Source organism: Trichomycterus rosablanca, chromosome 5, assembly GCF_030014385.1.
Source record: "Trichomycterus rosablanca isolate fTriRos1 chromosome 5, fTriRos1.hap1, whole genome shotgun sequence".
Classification (NCBI taxonomy): Eukaryota; Metazoa; Chordata; class Actinopteri; order Siluriformes; family Trichomycteridae; genus Trichomycterus; species Trichomycterus rosablanca.
The window spans coordinates 15477860-15504270 of NC_085992.1; the positions used below are offsets into that span (position 1 = coordinate 15477860).

The 26411-nt window shown below is 39.2% G+C and overlaps 1 protein-coding gene across 1 annotated transcript; it reads left to right on the forward strand.

Moving 5' to 3' along the window:
* Window positions 1–25695, forward strand: chp1 (calcineurin-like EF-hand protein 1). Its single transcript, XM_062995772.1, has 7 exons — window positions 1–376; window positions 1560–1632; window positions 13053–13133; window positions 14342–14469; window positions 19107–19168; window positions 19981–20103; window positions 23261–25695. Exons 1-7 carry the CDS (start codon window positions 310–312, stop codon window positions 23312–23314), a joined length of 588 nt encoding a protein of 195 aa, XP_062851842.1. The 5' UTR covers window positions 1–309; the 3' UTR covers window positions 23315–25695.
* The last annotated feature ends 716 nt before the right edge of the window (window positions 25696–26411 follow it).

The following is a 26411-nucleotide window of genomic DNA, read 5'->3' on the forward strand; positions in this document are numbered from 1 at the left end:
TCGTCACCACTTGACGTTAGACCGTAGTAAGTAGACAGCGAGTAGTAACAGAGAGGTGTCCAAGCTGTACCAGGCTGTTAGCTCAGTACTTTATTTTATATAAAGTCTGTTTAACATAAAACGCTATATTAACTTTTATTTGAAACAGCTGCCGGGGCGTAAACTTAGTGCAAATATATCGAGCGGTGTTTGTTTTGTTATTCATTAGCTAGGTTGCTAACCAGTCGCTGTGTGAAATCGTTAGCTTAGCAACTGAGAGAAGACAGAGGAGCTGTACTGACAGTCGACCTAAAGACCTAAGGAACAAACATGGGTTCCAGAGCTTCATCGTTACTGAGAGAAGAGGACATTGAGGAGATTAAAAAAGAAACTGGATGTAAGTTCTCCTCAAAGGGTCAAGGTTTATATAGTAGACTGGCTAGATAAACCTCAAAGTAGATTCTTACAAGTAGTACTAGTGAAGCTCCCATAGAGCCATTTACCCATAGGCCTATATAATTAAGTCAAGTAATAATGTGGTTACTCCAGACAGTGAGGTCATGTAACTCAGTATGGTAGTCTTGGGATTTTAAATTCTGCAACGGTTTGTTTTACCTGTCACTAAATGATTAAAACAACTTTTATACGTTTACTTGTAGAGCTTTTGGAAATGTAATGGGTTAATCTTTACATTTAGCAAATTAGATGATTCATCTGCAGTTCTTGAATGTCATTTGATTTTGTTCTATGATCTGATTTGTTGTTGGTGATTGGTTGACTATAGCTGATGATTTCTTTGTGCCATATAAATAAGGCTAGTTTGTTGCTCTTGTTAGAAAGTACGGTCACCTGGTGACAGGTCAAGTCGAATTTATTTGGAAAGCTCTTTAATTATAAACATTAACTCAAAGCAGTCGACACAGTGGCACAGTGGCTATCGCTCTCGTCTCACTTTAAGAATGGACTGGGTTTGATTCCCCAGCCAGACGGTCATTGTCCTTTGTGTGTGGAGTTTTATGTTCTCCTTGTGTCCAAGTGGGTTTTCTCTGGGTGCTCCGGTTTCCTCCCACAAGTCCAAGACATGCAGTCAGGTCAATTAAAGCTATTAAAAAACTTCTAAGTGTGTGTGTGTGTTTGCCCTGTGATGGACTGCCAGCCTATCTGGGGTGTTTCCTACCTTTTGCCAGGTGAATCTGACCCACCGCAACCCTGAATAGGATAAAGCGGTGTAAAACAGACAAAGTTTTCGATCCAGAGGCACCAACGAGCAAGCTTGACATCTCCTTGGGCTCAGAGACTGGCAGACGAGGAAAAAAAGCCTCTGCTTCAAAATGAACACACTTGGTCACATCAACCAGAAAAAAGTTTGGAGGTCTGTTGTGCCAAATTGTTTTGGAAGTGGCTGAATCGGATGAAAATTAAGCTTTGGAAATTGCCTGAATATGTGGAGTGTACTGAAAAAGTCAACTCTTAGTCTAACAATTCATGTGTCTATAGATCCCACCAGACCTTACAGAGTATTTTAGTGTCTTAGTTAAATAAAGACGTTTAATTTTGTCCTTTTATTTTATCTTTTACAGTTTCTCACAGTCAGATCACACGCCTCTACAGTCGGTTCCACAGCCTGGATAAGGGGGAGAACGGAGCTCTCAGGTACACACACAGACACACAGAGGATGAATCGGTTTGCTCTGAGGTTTACCAGTGAGGTTGAGCATTAAGATTTTGTAATGTTCAGTCGTCTTACTGTGTCTAAAGTTTAAACCGAAGAAGTGATCATTTGGGAATTGTGATGTTTGAAATCACTATGCTCCCAGAGAGCTGCAGTTGGACTGATCAGGGCAATTCTTGCACGTATGCTTGAACCAGATTCTTTCCACTAAGGCCATTTTTGAAAACAGTTGAACTAGGAGAAGATTAAGTAATCAGATTTCATTGGTAACTTTCTGTGTTTAGTTTTATGTTACTGTGATTTGAGTCTGTCCGTCCACTTTCAGGAACTTAGCAGAAGTAATATATTTACTAGTTTGTTCTATGCTGTTCTAAAAAAGTTAATATATAAGTAAGTAATTGCTTTAAGGGTTTGTAGTATAAGCTGGTCTGAAGTTGTTACAGCATACAAATGGCATAATGTCTTTTACTTAATATTTGCAAGTGCTGTAAGCTGAATCTAGATGTGTTAATGCTTATAACTTGTGTCCAATAGCACCTGAATGTAAAAACATTCCCAACATTCTCATTTCCCTCATATCTTTATGGATTGACACCGAAGTACAAAAACTGGAGATGCAAAATTGACCACATTCTTACCAATATCATCACCCATTAGAACAAAATTCTACCATATCACCTCGGTACATCCCCCTCCCCCAGTAGTAGCATTTAAAAAACAATTAAACTCTACACCCTCATAGTCACAAAACACTCTAACCACTATACACACAAGTTAAGAAAGCAAATCGACCCTCTACTTTGATGTTTAAAGACTAAGTCTATTATCCAGCCTTGATGATAGCCATAGCAGCTGACATGCTGTTAAGAATTAAACAAACAAACCCATTACAGTAGCTCCCTACCACTAAGATTGGGGGTCAGGCTTCTACACTATGAAGCGTAACCATTGGGAAGGTTTACTTGTCAGTGAGCTCCCAGTGCCGGTCCAAAGCTTAGATAAAAAAAAAGGAAGTTTGCATCAGGAAGGGCATCCTTGCTAGGTCTGGTATGCGGACTAGAGTTGCTGTGGCAACCCCTTATACATACACATACATGGTGGTAAATTTGGTTCATTTTATGGACTCGGGTTAATCTAATCTAATTAATGGGTCAATGGGTTCAAGAGGGATAGTCAATGACAAATTGCCAGGGTAACTTGACCCAGTCAGGCAGCCACAGTGGCACCAAAACAAACAGTCAATAAATTACCATGGGAGAAGGGCTATGATACTCCTTAAGTGGTACGCATTTGCATTTTAATAATAACATAACTACATTTTGTTGTTGTTTTGCTTACAAGAAAATATGCTGCATTACTAATCTATACCACTACTACTGATAATAATAATAATAATAATAATAGCATGGACTGGAGTGAAGCCGGTTCAGCCAAATCATGAGTCTGCTGTGTTTTTAGTGAGTCTGCTCTCTCGCCTTGTGTACTTAGCAGCCAGTCAGCGGATTCATAGGATCCGGGTTAATTGAGACCTGGGACTCGTGTTTCCTGATTCAGTACGAGGATTCGAATCATTAACCCGGGTGATTCAGGAACCGCCCAGCTCTAATACATAGTGTTAAAAAATGAAGAGGACACTTAAATCAGACCTCAGGTGATGTGTAAAAAAATCACAGGCTGATCCAATTTGCACGAATATCATCACAGCAAACCATAATGTGGTCAGTGGTGTGTATGGTGCCTCACATGCCTGTATGCACTTCCGACAACATCTGGGCATGCATCTGATGAGCCGTCAGATGGTGTACCGGGGGATCTGTTCCCAGAACTGAATCAGGGCATTAGTGAGCTGATACATACACTGATACATAGTGTGCCAAAGGTTCTCAGTCTGGGGAATGTGAGGGCCAGTCAGTGACATCAATGTCATCCAGGAGTGCTTTCAGATGCTCAGATTTTTTAATCTGATTGAACTTTGACCAAATGTTTCACCTTATCAAAGTGCCACAAACTAGATAAATTATTTATATGACATCGACAAAAGGGAAGCACAGACATGGTGGAGAAAAACTGATTCTCAGTGTTTCACAAAACCCTAAATCTGTTATGACTAGAGATGAACCGATCGGGGTTTTTGGCACCGATTCCGATCTCCTTTCAGGGACATCGGCTGATAGCCGATTCCGATCGGGGGACTTGCTGTCTTGCACAAAGACTTGCTGTCTTGGTCACAGATGCGCCAGCAAGACGTGCACCATCGGACCGTAAGACTCTCCAGCGAGTAGTGAGGACAGCTGAAAAGATCATCGGGGTCGCTCTTCCATCTCTCACGGACATTTTTAACACCCGCTGCATCCGCAAAGCTCTCAGCATTGTGGACGATCCAACCCATCCATCACATGGACTTTTTACTCTGCTCCCGTCTGGGAGACGATACCGCAGCATCCGGACTAACACAACCAGACTGTGTAACAGTTTTATCCCACAAGCAATCAGACTCCTAAACTCAGTACTGTAACAATTTCCTCCGGACATTTTCTGCTGCCACACTGAACTGTATTGACTGTTACTTGCATTTTTGCACACCTCCTGGAAATGCACAATAATTTCTGCACCTTACTTGTATTTTGCACCATATTTACTTTTTAGGCACCTTATCTGCATTGCCAATTTTACGCTGCTAATGTACAACATGTCACTACCTCAGGAACCATTGTACCATCTATTCACCATCATGTACTAACACTTGTCTTTAGTCCTGTGTTCTAATTACTTGTTTAGATTAGGGATAATAAGGAATATCTTTTGTAGTTATTTATTATAGGATTTTTTGTATTATTGTTGTATTTGCACTGTTTTGTATTGTCTTGCACTTTTTGTACCGTGTTACACCGTGATCCTAGAGGAACGCTGTTTCGTTTCAATATGTACTTGTATGTAGCTGAAATGACAATAAAACCTCTCTGACTCTCTGACTCTCTGACCAACAATTTGTCCTCTTTTGAACTCTGGTATGTCACCCATAATGTTGTGTGCATTGCAATATTTTGAGCAAAACTGTGCTCTTACCCTGCTAATTGAACCTTCACACTCTGCTCTTACTGGTGCAATGTGCAATTAATGAAGATTGGCCACCAGACTGGTCCAATTTAGCCATGAAACCTCCCACACTAAAATGACAGGTGTTTCAGTTTCATTGTCCAACCCCTGTATTTCATTAGTCTAACTGACCACACACACACACAGGTTTATGTTATCCAGTTCAGTCTGAAAAAACCTTAAAAATAGGTCTAACAGTGAAGATGAACCAGTGACAAAAGCAACGACATGTGTGTGTGTCTTTAAGAGAGACGCTCTGTTCGCAGTATCGATATAAGTGATTCAGGGAACGGTTCATTTTATGCGAAGCGTAAGTTTCTCTTCTCAGTTATCTCTCTGTGTTTACTGTTATTAATTAATGTCGTGGTTTTAAATAAACACCAGCTACTACAGAACATTTTGTGTGACTCTCTTACATTAAAAAGCTTCATTAAAAAGCTTAATTAAACTGCTATTACCACAGAGCGGTAACCGAGTCAGACTCGTTCCGTCTAAGGAGCTAAAAGTTTTCTGTCAGTCAGAGCAGATGATCCTGAACTAATGAATTTAGTAATTAATAAACTTTTGCCTCTGATTGGCTCTGTAACGTTTTTTGTTCTCAACTACATCAAAAGCTAGAACCGCTTACGATTTACCAAAGTGAACCACAAATTTATAAAATGTGCTCATAGAATCGACTCAGATGGGATCGGTTGAATTATCTTTTGATTAAAAATCGGCCGATTTCAATACATAGCCGATCGATCCCTCCATCTCTAGTTTTTATAAACTGCAGAGCATTCTTATTTAAACTAAGTTAGTATTATGTATTGTTTTACATTTAATGCGCCCAGCCTGGTGATGAGTGGAATGCAAAACACTTATCATGTAAAAGCAGGGTTAATTGTTGTATGTCTGCTTTGGGAGCTGGTGTGTTGTAGAAAGTAGTCATCTGTATATTGTAAAAGCCTTTAAAATACCAGTTAAAATCACCGCCGAACATTGAATACAATTGTAGCAATCTGTTTCAAAAATAGAAAGATATTAATATACTATAAGGCAGGTCCCACATAAAGCTTAGGTACCAACATAGTTGAACTAAATACTGGTTAAGTCAGATTCTTCATTAGCAGACCTGTAAGTTCTAATGCTAACTAAGACAGCTTGCATTCATTTGTATGGGACTGTAACAATTCAACCTGAACCATTTAACAAATTAAGCTTTCAATATATTCCATATTAAGTTTTAAACATGTATGTTGGGTGCATTCAACATCATAAACATACAAAAAAAAGTGCTTTTTAGTTAGTCTGGTATTTGTTGTATATGTTCTGGGCTTGTGGCGTGATCGGTGTGTTGTTGCTTATCTTCTGTTCTGTCTGCATTATCTAATCTAGGTGAAACTTCCATTTACAAGAATGTTTGTGTTTAAAAAAAAATGTGGTGTTGGTGCGTTTCCTTACTCTTACTTTACTGGCTTACAACTGTTTACTATTGTTTACTATTGCTAAATAAATGCAAACCCCATTTATGAAAAGGAAAAATGGAAAATTTTTACAAATCTTCACCTAGATTAGATTTTTCATTTCAAAGTTATGAAGAAAAGATGTTTTGATTATATTTTGTAAATATAAAAAAACTAGATGTCTTCCACACATTAAAAAAGTTCAAGGCAAAGTAAAAGTGAGAACTTTATTAAATATTTAAGTTACATTGTTTTGAAACGTTCCTACATTTAAATTTTCAGCATTTAGCAAACGCTTTTATCCAAAGCGACTTACAGTACTGTGATAGTATACTGTCTAAGCAATTGAGGGTTAAGAGCCTTGCTCAAGGGCCCAACAGCAGCAACCTGGCAGTGGTGGGGTTTAAACCAGTGACCTAGTCAAGTACCCTAACCACTAGGCTACAACTGCCCTATTTCTCAAAAGACTCTAGCTGCGTCCGAAATACCATACTCCCATACTCAATAGTACGCGAAATGAGGACGCAAGAGCGGTTAGTATGTCCGAATACACAGTATACACAAAGAGGTACGCGAGAAGTACCCGGATGACCTACTTAAGATAAATAAAATAAAAATTTTTAAAGACAAATAAATAACAAAAAGACGACAAATATCCAAAATATTGGCGAGTGGGGTTTGTAATGAGTCTGTAACTAGGGTGATATTACGTCATCACGTCCTCACGTCCTCACTTGACGTTGGTAAGATGGCGGATGTAGTACGTAGCGGTGTTGTGTGCATACTGCATACTTCTGTACTGAAAGTATGTACCTTTTTACCGGCCGAGTAGTGCATACTTCATCCAATCTAGTACGTACTCTGTAAGTATGCGATTTCGGACGCAGCTTCTGTCTTTTCAAGCATAGGTGGGTCATGGCTTCCCACTTTGTGCCAAACTTTGTGGATATACTGGCACTTAGTTCACAAAGAAGATTGGTTAACATGTCTTTGTGGACCTTGCTTTGTATAAAAGCACAGTCATACTGGAACTGGACAGCACGTTCAAACCCCTTAATTATGGGCTAGTTTTTGTGTAATCTGAATTTAAAGAGCTTTAATGCCTCACCTTTGACAAACTCAATACGTTCTATACCGTTTTATTCACCCCACATTCTTTTATGGTCTTGGCTTTGTTTTCACATGGCCATTATTTATTATTATTTATCTTTTGTTGTATAGTAGTTGTAGCATTTACACAAGAGCTTTCTGTCATTGCTTTACTTGTCTGAGAGCAAGTCGCTTTAACATAATACACTTCAAACTAATTCAGCCCCGTAAACCATGATAAATCGTCCACTGAACATTTAAGCAAACTTGTTGGGGTTGTTTTTTCAGTTGTTGCTTTGAAACTGTGTGTATCATGGTAGTTTGCAACCTTGGGGACTGTGAAGTAGCCTGAAATGTCCAGAAAGCACAAAATATTTTTATAAACAAAGCTCTGGGCAAATGCAACTAATTCTAGAAATATTTTAAAATAATGTTTGAAGTTTGTAGCTTGCCCTATTTTAATACATTTATTTATGCTCATAGTAATATAAATTGTTTAAAATGCTTACAAGTATGCAAAGTTATCCTATGGGTTAAGGATTGAAGTTACAGAGGGGTGCATGAAATGTAATTTTTTTGAATTTTAAAATAGGGCTACAGACCTAGATTAAGGTTGAAATGCCCTGGTTTATCATGGCAAACCAAAAAAATAATTACAAATTATTCATTGATGCTTTAGAGCTTAGAGAACCTGTTGCTGCTTCTGGACATGATTGGCATTAGGATCTTTTTTTGCTCAGTAACGTTTTAAGCAGAGGTGGAAAGTAAGGAATTACATTCCTTAGTAGTTTTTTGTGTACTTGTATTTTTTAAAGTAAATTTTACAGCCTGTAATTTTACTTTTACTTAAGTATGTTTTGAAGTAAGAATTGTAATTCGCTACATTTTAAATAACATCCGTTACTGAGGGAAAAAAAAATACGTCTGGGAAACTGCTGCAGTGAATTCTGCGATGGGGAGTCGGATCTTTTGGCTCGGTTCCTTTAACGACTCCCAGAAGCTTGAATCGGTTCCTTTGTTTCAGTTTAAAGGGCCGTTCAATAGAATCGAATCGTTCTACGACACATCACTAGTGGTTGTACAGTTTGAAAAAGTTTTATGGGACTAAAATGACACATTACACATCCCTAAATGTTTTAAATGTATCAACATGTTTTTTTCTATTATATTTTAATTAAAAAACAACTATTGTGAGATTTATATTCACTTGTCCTGTTTGCATTACACAGAAGAGACCCCCTCTCCTGTTAAAAAAGTAACTAAGTAACGTTTACTCTGAGTACATTTTAAATGAGTTACTTTTTACTTGATTTAAGTAAAAATTCATTAAAGTAATAGTACTTTTACTTGAGTACAATATTTTAGTACTCTTTCCACCTCTGGTTTTAAGTAGCATTTGTGAATGTTGTTATATCAGCTATTGATGTGTCGTATTTGTGTCATCTGAGGGATCGGAGGTCAGCATAGACTTGCACCTTTGTCCTTCAATAACTGAAATTCCAACCTCAAATCGTATAATGATATTATGCACTATGGATGGAGAAATATGCAAATCTTTATGAATTTTTTTCTTTGAGGAACATTGTTGTTAACATTTCAATAATTTTCTTACACATTTGTTGTAAAACTTGAGATTCTCTGCCCATCTTTGCTTTTCAGATACTCAGTCTTTCATGAATATTGTTTGTGATTGTGATTACAATCACCTGACAATTAAATTATATTATTTTGTTGGGTTTTTTTTTTTTACCTCATTATTAGCATTAAAGTGCCCTGTCCCAACTTTTTTTGTAATGCGTTGCTGACCTGTAATGCAGGAATAGACCAGTATCAACAAATAAAATGAAGTTGAGCAGACAGGACATGAAATATCTTGAGTTCATTCCGTCTGCAACTAAATAAAATTCAAATTAAATGTTAGAAATGCTGTGGTTTTTTTTTTTTATTTGCATTTTTCATACTGTCCCAGCTTTTACTGATTTGGAGTGGTATGAAACTGAATGTGAATGTATTTTCATGAGTCATGTTAGATCATGCTTTGTATTTACTATTCAAACAGTTCTAGTCCTCTATGTTGTCATTAGTGAATCAGGGCACACCAGTCAGCATTGGTCTCGATGATGGATCTGTGAGCTGAGTGAACTGAATATAGGGGTTTGTGTTTGTTTATAGTGACAATTTATGTTCGTTCAGTTCAGATCTGGTTGAAACACCTGATGATGGTGGCTCTGTGTCCTTGTCTGAGGACAAATGCGATACATTGTTTCTGTCACACTCTATTGCTTAAGTTGAAGGTGACTGAGACATTTCTTAGTTGACACAAAACAATGGTTGTTCGGGAAGTCTTAGCAAGGCTTTGCAAGACAAATGCAAATAAATAGTTTAAGCTAGGGTATTAAACCACTGAGCCACTTAAGTGCCCTGGAGTTAGCTTTTAATTACACTGGTAATTAACATTTTCTACCACCACTTCATCCTGGTCAAAGTAGCATTGCGTCAGTTTGCGCAAGATAGGAATACATCCAGTGTGTCGGACGATACAATGGTTTGGTGGGTAGCACTGTCGCCTCACAGCTAGAAGGCCCGAGATATGATTCCCAGCTTGAGCATTCTAGGGCTGTCTGTATGGAGTTTGCATGTTCTCCTCATGTCTGTGTGGGTTTTCTCCAGGAGCTCTGGTTTTCTCAAATTGTCCAAAGACCTGTATGTTTGGTAAACTGGAGATGCAGAATTGCTTGTGACTGTGTTTGACATTGAACTTGATCTAATGAATGATGTGTAACCCGTAACTACCTGTTCTGTCATGAATGTAACCGAAGTGTGGAACATGACGTTAAAATCCTAATACACAAACAAACACGGTGACAATCCAGGTCTAGACATACCAATCATGTCTGTGAAGATTCTCTGTGCCCATAGAAAAAAAAGACAGCTCCCATTTAAACTGATATGGAACAGGGGCCTTTTGCCAAGGTCTGAAAACAAAATGTCTTGATTGTCTTGATGGTCAAATGAATAATGAAGCTCCTGGGATGTATTTAATTCTATGAACAGTCACACATGCTTTACATTGCTATTGGCTTGGACAATGCCATGCAAAAAAATACCACTGCTCGTTTTGTCCATGTAATCTGACTCAAATTTCAGTCAAGCTTTGTTATAATGATTTTGGAGCAGGAGCTTTTGTCTTGCTGGGCAGTCTCCAAACACCGTCATCTGTGTTCCTACAGTGTATATTTCATTTCATTGTATATTTTCGACATTTAGCAGACGCCTTTATCCAAAGCAACTTACATTACAGTTACAGTCTGAGCAACTGAGGGTTAAGGGCCCAACAACAGCAACCTGGCAGTGGTGGGGCTTGAACCAGCGACCTTTTGATTACGAGTCGAGTACCTTAACCACTAGGCTACGACTTGCCCCACTTCTCTCAGCATTGGGTGAAAGCAGCTTCTCTTCCAAACCTTAGCAAGAGACTACTGTTTAAAGTACTTTTCTGATAAAAAAGGAAAGTCTGACATCTTCAATCCCCCTCATTGCGTTGTTGCCCCGCGTCTCTTATGTACGACTTCCATGATGGACGAGCAGGACCACGGACTAGCTCATAGCCCTTTTGACATGTCTAAAGACATCCTACCCTTATGTACTTCTGTACATCAGTGTTAACTTCGTTGACGAATGATTTTCGTCATAGTTTTCGTCAACGAACCTTTTTTTCATGACGAAAACGAGACGATAACTAAATAAAAACTACATAAAAGGATACAAACTATGACGAAATGAATTTACACTTTCGTCAACGAATAAAAACGAGACAAAAATGTTTGGCAGGGACGACATCCAATCAGAACTGATTTAGTTTTGTGGAAGGTAGGGACAAGTTAGAAAGAGATCCAATCAGAACTACTTTAGCGTATGTGGAGGGGCGGGACAAGCCGATTAGCCATCCAATCAGTACTAATCTCTTGCGGTACCTCGGTAAGAGCACACTCGCACACATTTGATCTAAACCCGGGAAGACCAGACTAGCCTGTGAACTGTCTTTACTCATGGAACTAGGTTAACTCCACAATGTCAACAGGGAGAAAGAGGAGAGTCGATATATGGACACATTTCTCATTTGATGTCGTGAAAAACACGAGTGTGGAGTTCGCATGTTCTCCTCGTGTCTGCGTGAGCTTCCTCCGGGTGCTCCGGTTTCCTCCCACAGTCCAAAGACGTGCAAGTGAGGTGAATTGAAGACACTAAATTTGTCCATGACTGTGTTCGATATAACCTTGAGAATCAAATAAACTGTAATGAGTAACTACCGTTCCTGTCATGAATGTAACCAATGTGTAAAAACATGACGTTAAAATCCTAATAAACAAACAAACAAATATGTATTTTAGTCGACTGAATCGACTGTAAATTTAGTTGACTAAAGTCTTATGATAATTAGTCGACTAAAACTAGACTAAAACTAAAACAATTCAGATGACTAAATTACGACTAAAACTAAATTACATTTTAGTCAAAAGACTATGACTAAAACTAAATCAAAATTTGCTGTCAAAATTAACACTGCTGTACATAAGTCAGGGGTGTCCAATTTTTATTTTTTTTTGGGGGGGGGGCCCAAATGGAATATAATAAAACAAATAAAAGCACAACAGACCCACTCGAATAATAACAATTACACTTCCTTTCTATTTGAGTGACTATCTATCTTTGACAGTGTTGTATAAACTAAGATTTTGCTGATTTTACTCACCAGTTCATAATCCTAATGGGAAGATTATTATACTTATTTAAATTAAACTTAAACACTTACCTCTGAACTATTTTTTTTTTATGTTTTCACAGCGTGCTTGAAACTTTCTGCATCTGCTGCATTCATTTCTTTAAATCTCCCATGTTAATCCAAAAACTCAGGAACATTAATGTAGGTTTAATGTTATAAGTTGGGGGAAAGAAGACGGAGATAGTTTTAGATTTTATTTAATTTTATTTCTAAAATACCTCGCTGTTTTAAAAATGGTAACGGCAGCAAATAGCCAGTGGGCTGTAGTTTGGACACCCCTTACCTTAGTATTTCCCCACTACTAGTGCCAATGCCTAGGCCAGACAGTAGGAGGTGCTGCTGCAACAACAAGATGATCTTGCATTTGTCAAGTCAAGTCAACTTTATTTATATACCGCTTTTTACAATAGACATTGTCTCAAAGCAACTTTACAAAATCCAGGACCAACAGATACAAAAACCCCTGTTGAGCAAGCCGAGGGCGACTGTGGCAAGGAAAAACTCCCTGAAAATTACAGGAAGAAACCTTGAGAGGAACCAGACTCAGCAGGGCCCATCCTTCTTGGGTGGCCTGGAGGATACTTTAAATAAATAGGATTTGGTCTTTTCTTTATCCAACCTTTTTGCACCACAGACCAGTTTCATATAAGATATAATGTTACGGACCGGCAGGGAAAGGAGGATTTGATAATATTGCTCACAAACAATGTAAAATGAGCTTTTCTTTTGCTGCAACGAAACGCTGCTCTCACCTAGGGGTGACGATAAGACCCGAAATAGAAGCAGTGAAAACTGCTTTTCTAGCGATCTCTAATTATTCATTCTTTCTGTGCAGCCCGGTAATAAATTGCCCACGGGGACCACTGCTTTATCAGACATGACTAAAACTGTGTTTGTGGTGGGATAGTGTAGTATAACCAAGTGTCTAGTGTATTTTTTTTTTTTTAAACTAGCACTCACAATTGTATCCTTTTTTTTCTGTTTTCAGCCGCGAAGATTTTCAAAGAATTCCCGAGTTGGCCATCAATCCACTTGGTGATAGAATAATAAATGCTTTCTTTCCTGAGGGGTGAGTAACTGTGCTAATATTGATACATTTCAATTTTTTTTTCTTACCATTGAAGTAATCTAGGAAGCATTTTGTCTCCCGACACACCAGGGCCTGTATTATCGTTCTCTCGCAGAATAATTGTAGGTGTGTGTTGACTTAATCCTTCTGGTCTGCTTGGAGATACCGTAGTCTGAGTCAGTGGTTTCGATAAACGCTTGTGCAAGTGGATCAGTTAAAAAGCACTTGATATTCTCTAAAGCTTGTCGAGTTTCGTGTTAAACCTTCCTGACATACGCATGTTGTTGGAATTCTACATGTTTATGAATTAACTCACCGGCTCAGCCTAGCCAATTCAGGCGTGATTACTAGGGCGCTACAAAATTAACGGAAAATCTGCTTAATTTTACGGACCTCGTTTTTCAAAAATCACAGATTTAAAATGCCACATTTCACAGCAGTCATTAAATTACACTTATATATCGAATGATCGAATTAATGGAAGCTACAATACACAGCACAGCTACCTTAACGGTTATATGTAAACCTAAAACATACCCCCCGCCCCCCACGTCTACAGAATTGGTTGCGAGTTTTCCAACTCGGTTACCTGAGTCGTGTTTTTAGCTGCATTAGACTTCGACATCCTAGACATCTTGTCTAACCGATTGCTAACTGAATTGCCGTAGGATTGCTAGGACAGCCTTATAGTGCAAATAACCAGTAAACGTGAGGCACTTAAATGCTACGCGAATAAAAACGTTATTCCGCTAGCACACCAGCGCCGAGATTCTGAACACATCGTTTCCACCGGTCGGCATGTAGCGGGCATAATTGGCAGTGCCTGCAGGTCAGGAATGACCGGACTATGTGGGTGGGGTCTTGAAAACGCTGTGTAAGGACCCTGATTGGCAGATAGAGAGGCGCCTGTGCAGAATGCACGGGTGAAAAAGGGTTCTTTGAATGGCTGCATGTGGGTCGGAGAAGGCGTGATTTAGGCAATATACCCCCCTCGACTGCAATCAGGGATCCCCAGCAGCGGAAGACAATTTGACTACACTAAAATGGGGGAAAATGCATTTAAAAAATTTTTTTTAAACGTTAAATTGCTAAACACAAACCAAATTGCATATTACATGGTCCGTGACGGCTCTTACTGATGACAGTTTCTGCACCTGTTTACATTTATAATGATACTCATTCATGTCTGCCTTTCCTTTTCGGTGCAGAGAGGATCAGGTGAACTTCAGAGGCTTTATGAGGACATTGGCTCACTTTCGACCTGTAGAGGACAACGAGAAGAATAAAGACCCCAACTCTACTGAGCCCCTCAACAGCAGGAGCAACAAACTGCTTTGTGAGTTTGTGTCTCCAGGTTATACAACAATATACAAGCAAGAAACAAGGCACGTGGGTTATGCAGTGACATATTATGCCAGCCCACGACTACAGAGATCCGGTTTGAAATCTCAGCCAAGCTATCAGTTAGGCGTCTACAGTGATATGATTTGCTATGTCTGAGGAGTGGCTGGCCGGAGCCCTTTGATGGATAGGCACCCTCTCCAGGGTATTGCTGCCTTGGCCAAGTGTTTCCTGGTGGAGCCAGACCTGCTATTACATTTGGGCTGTGTGCAGACAGGCAGCTGAAATTTTATGAGATGGACAGATTTTTACTCTCAGTACTTCTTCTAATAAGATTTAAGCCACAGTTATACATGTCTAAGCATGTGACTCATGTATTGCAGCTTGGCGTGATTCTTTTTGACATCTGAGATTTTCCATGACGACAGCATGACAGACAAAAAGCCTTTTTGTGGCATCTGCCCCAAATATTTCATAACTACAGGCATGTGAAAAAGTTAGGACACCCCATGAAAACCTTTGTATTTTTGAACATATTTAAACATTTAAGCTTCATTTGAACAGTACTGAGAGATGGAACTTACTGTATATAACTAAACAAAAAAAAATATTATAAATTACTTTTAAACACAAGTTGTAAAATGTAATGAACAAAAATGAAAATTTATTGAGAGGAAAATGTTAGGACACCCCCGCATTTATTATTACTTAAAATTAGAATCAGGTGCACCACATCAGCTGCAATGATTAGACCATTGTTAGAGGACATTGGAGTTTTATGTAAACCTCAGACTTTAGTTTGGTTTGCTCTTGATTGTTAAAGTGAGTGGTATCACCATGGTGAGATCTAAAGAGCTTTCTGAGGCCTTCAAAAAGAAGATTGTGGATGAATATGAGTCTGGGAAGGGATTTAAAAAGATCTCAAAACAATTCAAAATCAGCCATTCCACTGTCTGGAAAATCATTTACAAGTGGAGAACATTTAAAACAACTGCCAACAGGGCCAGTTCAGGCCGTCCTAGCAAGTTCAGCCCAAGAGCAGACCGCAAGATGCGTAAAGAAGTCTCCAATAATCCTACAATGTCATCACGGGACCTACAGGTAGCTCTTGCCACAGTTGATGTCCGGGTACATGCATCTACCATCAGAAAGAGACTGCACATGTTTGATTTTCATGGGCGGTGTGCAAGGAGGAAGGGCAAGACTAAAGTACACAAAGACCAGGACTTCTGGAACTGTGCTGTGGACAGATGAATCCAAAGTTGAATTATTTGGGCACAGTAACAGAAGACATGTCAACACAGCATTTGAGCACAAGAACCTCATACCAACTGTGAAGCATGGAGGTGAAAATGTCATGGTTTAGGGCTGCTTTGCAGTAGCAGGGCCTGGCAAGTTCTCCATTATAGAATCCATGATGAATTCTTCACTGTATCAGAGGGTGCTTGAGGAAAATGTAAGACCATCTGTCCAAAAACTGAAGCGGAAATGGACTATGCAGCATGACAACGACCCAAAACATTCCAGTAAATCCACCAAAGAATGGCTCAAAAGAAAGAAATAGAGAGTTCTGGAATGGCCCGGATCTTAATCCTTTTAAGATGCTGTGGGGTGATTTGAAACAGGCTGTGCATGCAAGAAACCCCTCAAATCTCACACAGCTGAAGAAATTCTGCATGGAGGAGTGAGAGATGGTTATTGTAGTATTGTCTAATTGAGGTTATTTCAGCCAAAGGGGGAAATACCAGCTATTAGGGCATAGGGTGCCCTAACTTTTTCCTCACAATAAATTTCCATTTTTGTTCATTACATTTTACAGCTTGTGTTTAAAAGTAATTTTTTTCAGTTTTATTTATTTAATGATATAAGCTCCATCTCTAAATACTGTTCAAATTAAGCTCAAATGTTCATATGTTGAAATATGTTCAAAAAGACAAAGGTCCTCATGGGGTGTCCTAACTTTTCACATGACTGTATTTTCATAACATTGTTGAATAATACAATTTGTAAGCAGCTAACTAGCTGTTGTTTGGCTATTTTGCACTACTTAGCATTGGCACAGCTGTATCATTACCATAGCCCAGCCTTTCTCAATTGGGGTGCCGCCGGGCTTCATCAGGGGTGCCGTCAAAAATATTCTGATAGTGATGGGTCGTTCGCGAACGATCCGATTCTATTGAACGGCTCTTTAAAAGGAACCGAGTCGCGCTTCTGGGAGCCGCTACATATATGTTTATTTCTGCGCAGTTCGGCTGTAATCCACCCATTCCTCTTCCATCAGTAGAGGGAATTAATCAGTCATAATAAGAGCTGTTTATTGTCGAAATTCAAATCCGAAAACGGAGAGCGGAGAGCGAGCGAGACACACACACACACACACACAGAGCGCAAGAGAGAGACACTCAAACTCAAAAGAAGCTTTATTGGCATGACAAATAAAGACATTCGTATTTCCAAAGCAAGTTACAGAGAAAAAATAAAAATAACAATAAGAAAGAACAAATATATCCAAAACAGTTACATGTGCAAAAAATATAAAATATTAATAATTTACTATTTAAATTATTAATATATAAAACACACACACACACACACACAAACTGATCGTTATTACTACCTCAATAATGTAAATATTATAATTTTTATTGTTATTATTTTGCACTGTTTTTATTAATATTGTATTCTATTTTATATTTTTGCACATGTAAATGTTTTGTATATATTTGTTCTTTCTTATTGTTATTTTTTATTATTTCTCTCTAACTTGCTTTGGCAATACGAATGTCCTTATTTGTCATGCCAATAAAGCTTCTTTTGAGTTAAGAGAGCCGTTGCCGAGCTACAGAGAGAACATGCAGAAAAGAAGCAGTGCACTTAGTATAATGACAAATAATTGAGAAATAAACTATAAACTCATTTAATTATGTTAAATCTGATTCGTTCATGGCGCGAACTGAGCTTTTCGAGCCTAACTTACATCAAAAACAAGTACAGGGAGCGACTGAGGGCTCTGGTCCTGCCTCTCATCCAGCCCTGCCAGAATAGGGCGATTGTGTGCATCATCCCAGGCTCAGGTTTCCCATTAAAAGTAAGTCACTTTTACCCCTCCCTCCCTAAATGACACCTTATGGTGTGTGTGCGTGTGTGTTAGCAGTCCGAGGGATGCAGAGTGTACGTTTTTAATACATTTTAGACTGGGGTGACTTGAGATTTTGCATACTTTTAAAGGGTGCCGTGACTGAAAAAAGGTTGAGAAACACTGCCATAGCCAACTGCTCTACACATGTCATACAAGACCTATTCTAGTCTGCGACCCAGTGAGGCTGTTGTTCAAGCAGCAGGGGGCGCCAGAGTACACAGCACCGTTAATAGCTTAATGTGGCTCATGTTTTGTTTCTGTTGTTTTGTTTCACCGTTTCCAAATGAAGTATTTACTGTTCATAAATAATGAATATCAGGTGTAAATCTTTTCAGCCTCCAGAACACACACATACACTAATCAGTCATAACATTATGATCACCTCCTTGTTTCTGCACTTACTGTCCATTTTATCAGCTCTATTTACCATATAGAAGCACTTTGAAGTTCTACAATTACTGACTGTAGTCCATCTGATTCTCTACATATCTTTTCAGCCTGCTTTCACCCTGTTCTTCAATGGTCAGGACCCTCACAGAGCAGGTAATATTTAGGTGGTGGATCATTCTCAGCACTGCAGTGACAATGACATGGTGGTGGTGTGTTAGTGTGTTTTGTGCTGGTATGAGTGGAGTGGAGTTTTTAAATATCGTGTCCACTCACTGTCCACTCTATTAGACACTCCTACCTAGTTGGTCTCCATTGTAGATGTAAAGTCAGAGACGATCGCTCATCTTTTGCTGCTGTTTGAGTTGGTCATATTCTAGCCCTTCATCAGTGGTCACAGGACGCTGCCCATGGGGCGCTGTTGGCTGGATATTTTAGGTTGGTGGACTATTCTCAGTCCAGCAGGGACACTGAGGTATTTTAAAACTCCATCAGGGCTGCTGTGTCTGATCCACTCATACCAGCACAACACACACTAACACACCACCACCATGTCAGAGTCACTGCAGTGCTGAGAATGACCCAAATAATACCTACTCTGAAGTGGTCCTGGGAGAGTCCTGACCAGTAAAGAATCAGAACAGCATGAAAGGGGGCTAACAAAGCATGCAAAGAAACATATGGACTACAGTCAGTAATTGTAGAACTACAAAGTGCTTCTATATGGTAAGTGGAGCTGATAAAATGGACAGTGAGTGTAGAAACAAGGAGGTGGTTGATCGGTGTATCTTGTAAGCGGGAAGCTCCTCCACTCTGTAATACCATGCCATATACACATTTAAATCAAACTTATACTAACTGAATGTTCTAAATACTTGCAAGAGCGACAATCTAGTGCTATACCAAAGACTTCAAAATAAGTCCTTACTTGACAAGGACTATAAACAGAAATATGAGAATTATCTACCTTTCCTGTCATGATTATAACCACTGTGTAAACACGGCGTAAAACATCTACATAAATAAATAACTCAGACTCCAGAAAAGCCCTCAAAACGAAACAGCCAATATGTGTTCTTTGACCTTTACTGTTTATTCTCTTCCAGTTGCTTTTCGGCTGTACGACTTGGACCGAGACAATAAAATATCTCGAGACGAACTACTCCAGGTGAGCAGACCATCACCTTTAATCCAGACGCAAGAAACAGAGAGCTTTGTTCCCACCCCTCCCTGTTATCTGAAAATACCTGATGTGTAGAGTACAGGGACTAGGCTCAGGCACTCCTTGGTTTATACTAATGTTACAGGTTTCAGTGACTGTACAGGAAAACATTGACTTACTCAGCTGCCGAGAAGTCGTTGGATTATTTGCATAACAAACATTTGTTATAGAAACAATAAACACGACGCATGTATTTATCCTTCTTCAGATAAAAGGGGCCTTGTGTCTGAGGTCTGGCTCTTAAAGTTTTGTACATGAAATGTAATGCTAACAAACAGTTTATTCATTCTTTTTTTTGTTTTCAATTGTAATTAAATACACAGTCGGCCTAAACATTAGAAAACGCACCAAAAATACAAAAACTTACTTTGGAATTTATGTCTGTCTGTTGCTTCTTTAGGAAAATAAAGAAACAAAAAATTATTGCAGCTGGCACAGTGGGTGAAACTTGTTATACGGTTAGCGATAACAAAGCACACCCATTTACTGTGACACTATGATTGGTTAATTTTAATGTCCAGGGTCCAGGGTGTGTTACTACATCCTGGGAAGGCCAGCCTCACAGTGAAAGCTGTGGTTTAAGACATGAGACGCTATGAGTTGTTGGTTTTCGTATCGTCATCAAAATTTGCGATCCTACTTTGAAGAAAATGCTCTACATCATTTGCACAGTTTTTGCTTAGTTTTCTTTATTTACATGATTAATGTGTTTTAGGTTTTAGTAAATATGCCTTAATTTTTCTGGTGTGTGTGTTCAGGTGCTGCGGATGATGGTCGGTGTGAATATCTCTGATGAGCAGTTGGGCAGCATTGCAGACAGGACCATCCAAGAGGCTGACACCAATGGAGACCTGTGCATCTCCTTCAGCGAGTTTATAAAGGTGCGTAACACTGTAGTATCAAGTGATGGACACATACTACATGCTAATGTAGTGAACACATAATAATAAGCTTTATGGGAAAATAGCTTCTATCTAGTTTCTATCCAAAGCGACTTACAATACTGTGACAGTATACAGTCTAAGCAATTAAGGGTTAAAGGCCTTGCTCAAACGCCCAACAGTGGCAACCTGGCAGTGGTGGGGCTTAAACCAGCGACTTTACAATTACTAGTCCAGTACCTTAACCACTAGGCTACAACTGCCCTACACATAGTTACACAGCCTATTTAGAAGAGAGGGAATCATTGGATCATTCTGGGTAACTAGGACAGTCACATCAATGTGAACAGGCAGCAGATAATTACATCCAACCCGAGCCTCAGCTACTTACATAAAAGTAGAGCGGGGACACGATCGTAAAAAAGAAAAAAATATGTTTCTGCTTGCTGCTTCACTCATTTCTTACAGCTTTCACCTTCCCACATACACTGATGTGCCAGAACATTAGGACATTGTCATGTGACAGTCAGGGATCTATTAAATGTTGAAGTGATGGTAGTTCCTCATAGTTCACGTGTTGAAAGCAGCAGATATGATCAGGCATGACACCCTTAGTGATTTAGTAAGAGCGTTATTATTGTAAATAAATGACTGGGACAAAATATGGCAGTCATGAGTACCCACAGACAGTGGTCTGAGGAGGGTCAAGCTACGAATTACTGTTTTGTTGTTGCATGGCCAAAACTCATTGTCTTGTAGTAATTTAGAACTGCTCAAAAGGCAGTAGACTAGTAATCAGAAGGTTGCTGGGTCAAGCCCCACTGAGCAAGGCTCTTAACCCTCAATTGCTCAGACTGTATACTGTCACAGTACTGTAAGTCGCTTTGGATAAAGTTGCCTGCTAATGCAGAAAACGTAAATGTCATCGATGCCAGAAGATATGAAATCTAAAGCGTCTGGTACAGACCAACAGAAGAGCTTTAGTCCTGGTAATGTGGTGAATGTGAGAAACACACAGTGTATGAAACCCAGGTCAGTCGGAGTGCCCATGCTGACTCCTGTCCACAGGCATGTGCAGACACATGTGCATCACTAATCTGTGAAAGGACCTGCTGGTAATGTCCTGATACCAGAAACCACAGGACTCCTGCAGAAATCTTGTAGAGTCCATGTGTCGGCACGTCAGGGCTGTTTTGACAGTCTGTAAGGCTGGTGATCCTTATGTTTCGCCTCATACTATACCTACTGTAAGTAGGGCTCGGCCAATGCATTTAATTTACTGGTGTCTAACTGTAGACAACATAGCAAAAATCATTTCATCAAATGCATATGCAAATACACACTAACCCAAATGACATCAACATACATGTGTTAGATCAGGGGTTTTCAACCTTTTTTGACATGAAATCATTGAGAAAGCTTCTGACAAGCTAAAAGAACGTAATTGATGTTGTGCACATTATATAATTTTGCTGATTGAAAATATTATTTTAAAAAGATAATACAGTCCGACCCCATCTGAGCCGATTCTATCAGCACATTATATAAATTCGTGGTTCATTTTGGTAAATCATAAGCGGTTCTTGCTTTTTGATGTAGATGAGAGCAGAAAACGTTACTTCACAGAGCATAGACAAAAGTTCATCAATTACTAAGTTGGTTAGTTCGGGATCATCTGCTCTGACTGAAAAGGTTTAGCTCCACAGGCAGAACGACTCTGACTCTGTGGTAATACTCAGTATAATTAAGCCTGAGCTTTTTAAGGTAAGCGAGTCGCACAGAATGTTCTGTAGTAGTTGGTGTTTATTTACAACCGCAACATTCATTATAACAGTAAACACGGAGAGATGACTGAGAAAAGAAACTTACGCTGCGCTTAAAATGAATTGACTCCCGAGTCACTTATAATCGATACTGTGAACAGAGCGTCTCTCTTAAAGACACAAACACGTCCTATAACGGCGGTCGTTGCTTTTGACACCGGTTATCTTCGCTGTGAGCCCTATTTTGAAGGTTTTTTTTCAGACGGAACTGAATAACATTAAACGTGCGTGTGAGCGTGGTCAGTTAGAGTAATGAAATACTGTATGTCTCCTGTGGGTGAAAAATGAATTGCTTTAGTTTTAGAAGTAAAAAACTCTCGTAATGCCACGCCCCCCGGTCAGGCACTCGTGCCCCTCCAGACAAGGACTAGTTATAAAAACCCCTGTGTTAGATAAGATGTTCAACTGGAATCTGCAGGAAGGTTCACAATACAAGCTTGATCTAGTAAAACAGGGGTGGGGGACCTCCGGCCCGTGGGCCGTATACAGCCCCCCGCTCAATCAAATGTGGCCCGCCGTATGTTTCCTAGATTTTATTGTCTGGGCTTTATGCAATTAATTAAACTTTAGACGAGACAACAGACATAACAAATACGAGTTATGTTGCCACGACGTCATTGTCCCCAGATATTCCACAGCTGGTGATAAGGTAAGTCTGAGATCAAATATAAACACTACATACCATCAGCATCATGTATTTATAAAGCCTATATTATTTGGCTGTATGTTGCGTCATTGTAGTCTGTGGCCCGTGACCAGATATGTAATTACTAATCTGGCCCTCAGTGGGTAAAAGGTTCCCCACCCCTGTAGTAAAAGCTAAAGCTGCAGTTCTATTGTCTTGCCAATAGGCTAGCATAGGACCTGTACGTTGTACTTGGTGGTTTAGTAGAACCTGCTGCTTCATGTGGCCCAGTTGGACATTGTCTCAAAGCAGCATCACAGTCCAGAACCAAAACCCATCTAGTGAGCAAGACAAGAGTATCAAAGGCAAAAAAAACTCCCTAAATAATACAAGAGAAAAGCTCGGAAGGGAACCAGTCACTTATATTATAGGGTATTATGTTGCTGTCTGATTATCGGATTCATCTGCGACCACACAACTGGTTTTACAAAATCTGTAAGGAGCTTGTAGGACAGTCTTGACATTTTAAAATATTTCAAAGTTCATTTGTAGCTATATTGGTCATGAGAAAAAATGGGACATGGAAAAGTAAACTGTGGGAAAATATGCACAGGGGCACAAATTATCCCCAAGGGCTTGTGTACAAGCCAAAGCTTTATTTGTTTATTTGTTACTCTGGTTTGATTACATATTGCTCGATTTATTTAAGGTTTTGGAGAAGGTCGACGTGGAGCAGAAGATGAGCATCCGATTCCTGCACTAAAGCACCACTCGCTACATGCTGGAGTGGACGCTGACTGAAGATCATTGCTGCCAAGTCTGACCGCCCATGGTCATTCACGTTTCGTTCTTTGGTGTCTACTTCTCTGGCCGTGTTCTCACTTTTTGTCTTGTGTTTTTATGTTTCCGTTTGTCTGTTCTGACTGACACTGTGTAAATTAAAGGTTAGATATAGATTTAAGGGAATATTTCCGTGCCTTTAGATGTTGACAGTCAGTACGCCTGTTCCCTACAGCAGAATAACAGGACCGTTCCAAGTTCAAATCCAACTTTTTAGATCTGTGCAATAATGTGTGGTTAATAGTGAGCTTAAATGGGAATTATAACATTATTATTATTAATAGTGATTTTTGTCTTAGTGGATTATCTGTCAGCACCAAATCTAACGCCTGTAGCGTCTCAGTTCTGTCATTTTTCTGTATTTTAATACAGAGAGTTAGAGAAACAAGTGAACAAGTAGACGGTGTGCTTATTTGAGGCCTGACATTTGCTGATAACTGCTTTTCCATTCAGGTTTCCATGATCTTTCTGATCTACTTCAACGGGTTGGTGGATAATCAGAAATGTAGATCAGCCAATCAAAGTACAAAGCCATACATTAGTTCTGATGTCTTTTTTACATAGTACTGAACCCTAAATATTAGTATTTTAAATATGAGAACATTCCTAAGTATTTGTTTTTATATACATTTTATTATTAGAAATTATTTTATCAAGAATAGGGTTTTGTAATGTGTAGTGTCGTAAAAATATTCACACACACCCCCCCTTCCCAGGCCTTCTGCTTACACCAGAAAGTGACTGTTGGTGTTGCTTTATGAAGGTTCACCTATTTAGACAAAGACTGCAAGATTTCAACCAGAACTGGTTCACCATTGTGGTTGTTAGCAATTTAGCCATGACTTAGTATTCAAACTATACCTAACTTCAGGCATTTTAAATATAACCAGATGACCCAAAATTCAAACTCACAAGAAGACTTGTTTCATATTGTTTTGCTATTTGCTGTGGAAGTTGGCATTGCAGAAATGGTTATCACCACAAATTCTATTGAAATGAATGTAACCTGTGAATAAACAAAAAGCTTATTTTTTTAATGCAGTTTAAAAACTAAAACATGAACTATTAATAAAGACTCGTCCACCACTTTATTGTCTTCTAATTAGACAATTTAAACCCTATTTTATTTTAGTAGTTGTAAGTAGTTCAAGTACTTGTGAGGTCTTGCCACAGGTGACCGATAATGTTAAAATTAGGACTGCGCCTGGGCCCTTAATTCATTTTTATTTTTACCAACACTTAATCTCAGTCAGGGCCACCTCCCATCCCCCAATACAGCCAGTCATGTCTGTATGTAGACCCATGACCGGCCAATGGCACCACTGTTGATTTGAATCCTGGATCCCAGTGGTAATGGGTTAGCATAGTTAACACTTTTCTGCACACTATTAATTCCCAAACAATCTTGACCAGATTGCTTGTACCTGCAGCTAAAAAAAAAAATGATGCTACCACCAGCATATTTCACAGGTCTATTATATTTTTATCAGACCACAAGAATTTTTGCTGCATCATGGACTCCTTCAAGTGCAAAGTGAAGTTACAAAGTGCAACTACACTAAAGCCTTATTTGTTTAGGACCTGGTATGTAGTTGATCTTAAAAACATCAGAAACATCTGCTTCAGTCACAACTTTGACGTCGCAGCACACTGGTTTATAAATCAGCTTGAAACGCTTGATTATTCCTGACACGTCTGATCTAAGACAATGAAATATGGAAACACTTCAGGAGGCTGCATGTTCAGTTTTCTCAGGTTTTGTCTGTCAGCTCTGACGATCAGTGATCTGTCCACAACGAATACGAATAGCAGTAGCCGCTCAGTTTGACGGCCTTCTTTCACCAAGTCCCGAGCCATTAACTGCTTCCTGTTCAGTAGAATAGACAGACATCAGGCCTTCACAACTTGAATTGCTGTACATTTATAGCTCTTTAAATGTTTTTTCTGTGTACAGTCAGTTTAACATGTGTTATCCAATAAATTATAGACGCCAGGGTGAGTTACACCCTGTTTATTAATGTCACTGTGTATTAACTTGGGGTACAAACACACCTTAGCAGGGCTCGCTGTTTTTTTTTTCCGTGTGTAGATCTGTATAGTTACAGACCAGTAGGTGATGACTGATGAAATTAGAGGGTTTAAATAATGTACTAGCTCGTAGCATCAACTCAGTTTTATGATCATTGTACTACTCAGTAGGAATTTAACAATCATGAACGCTGTCATACAAGCATTATGAAAGAAACAAGTGTATATTTGATTTATTTTTTTCTTTTTTGATCAAATAAAATGACCATGAAAAGGTTTGTTGTACAATCATTTTAGCTACAGCTACATTGTTTGAATACATTGAATATATTTTAGTTCCCATATACAAAGTTGTAAACAAATCTTATTAATTTTTTATTTTATAAGTGTTAGGTATTAACATTTGTTAGGTAGTTTCTCAAAATAAGGGTAACTAAAATCTAACAATAAGCCTAAAATACACTGATCAGCCATAACATTAAAACCACCTCCTTGTTTCTACACTCACTGTCCATTTTATCAGCTCCACTTACCATATAGAAGCACTTTGTAGTTCTACAATTACTGACTGTAGTCCATCTGTTTCTCTGCATGCTTTTTATCCTGCTTTCACCCTGTTCTTCAATAGTCAGGACCACCAAAGAGTAGGTAATATTTAGGTGGTGGATCATTCTCAGCACTGCAGTGACACTGACATGGTGGTGGTGTGATAGTGTGTGTTGTGCTGGTATGAGTGGATCAGACACAGCAGCACTGAGTCAGAGACGATCGCTCGTCTATTGCTGCTGTTTGAGTTGGTCATCTTCTAAATCTTCATCAGTGGTCACAGGACGCTGCCCACAGGGCACTGTTGGCTGGATATTTTTGGTTGGTGGACTATTCTCAATCAGTCCACAACACACACTAACACACCACCACCATGTCAGTGTCACTGCAGTGCTGAGAATGATCCACCACCCAAATAATACCTGCTCTGTGGTGGTCCTGTGGGG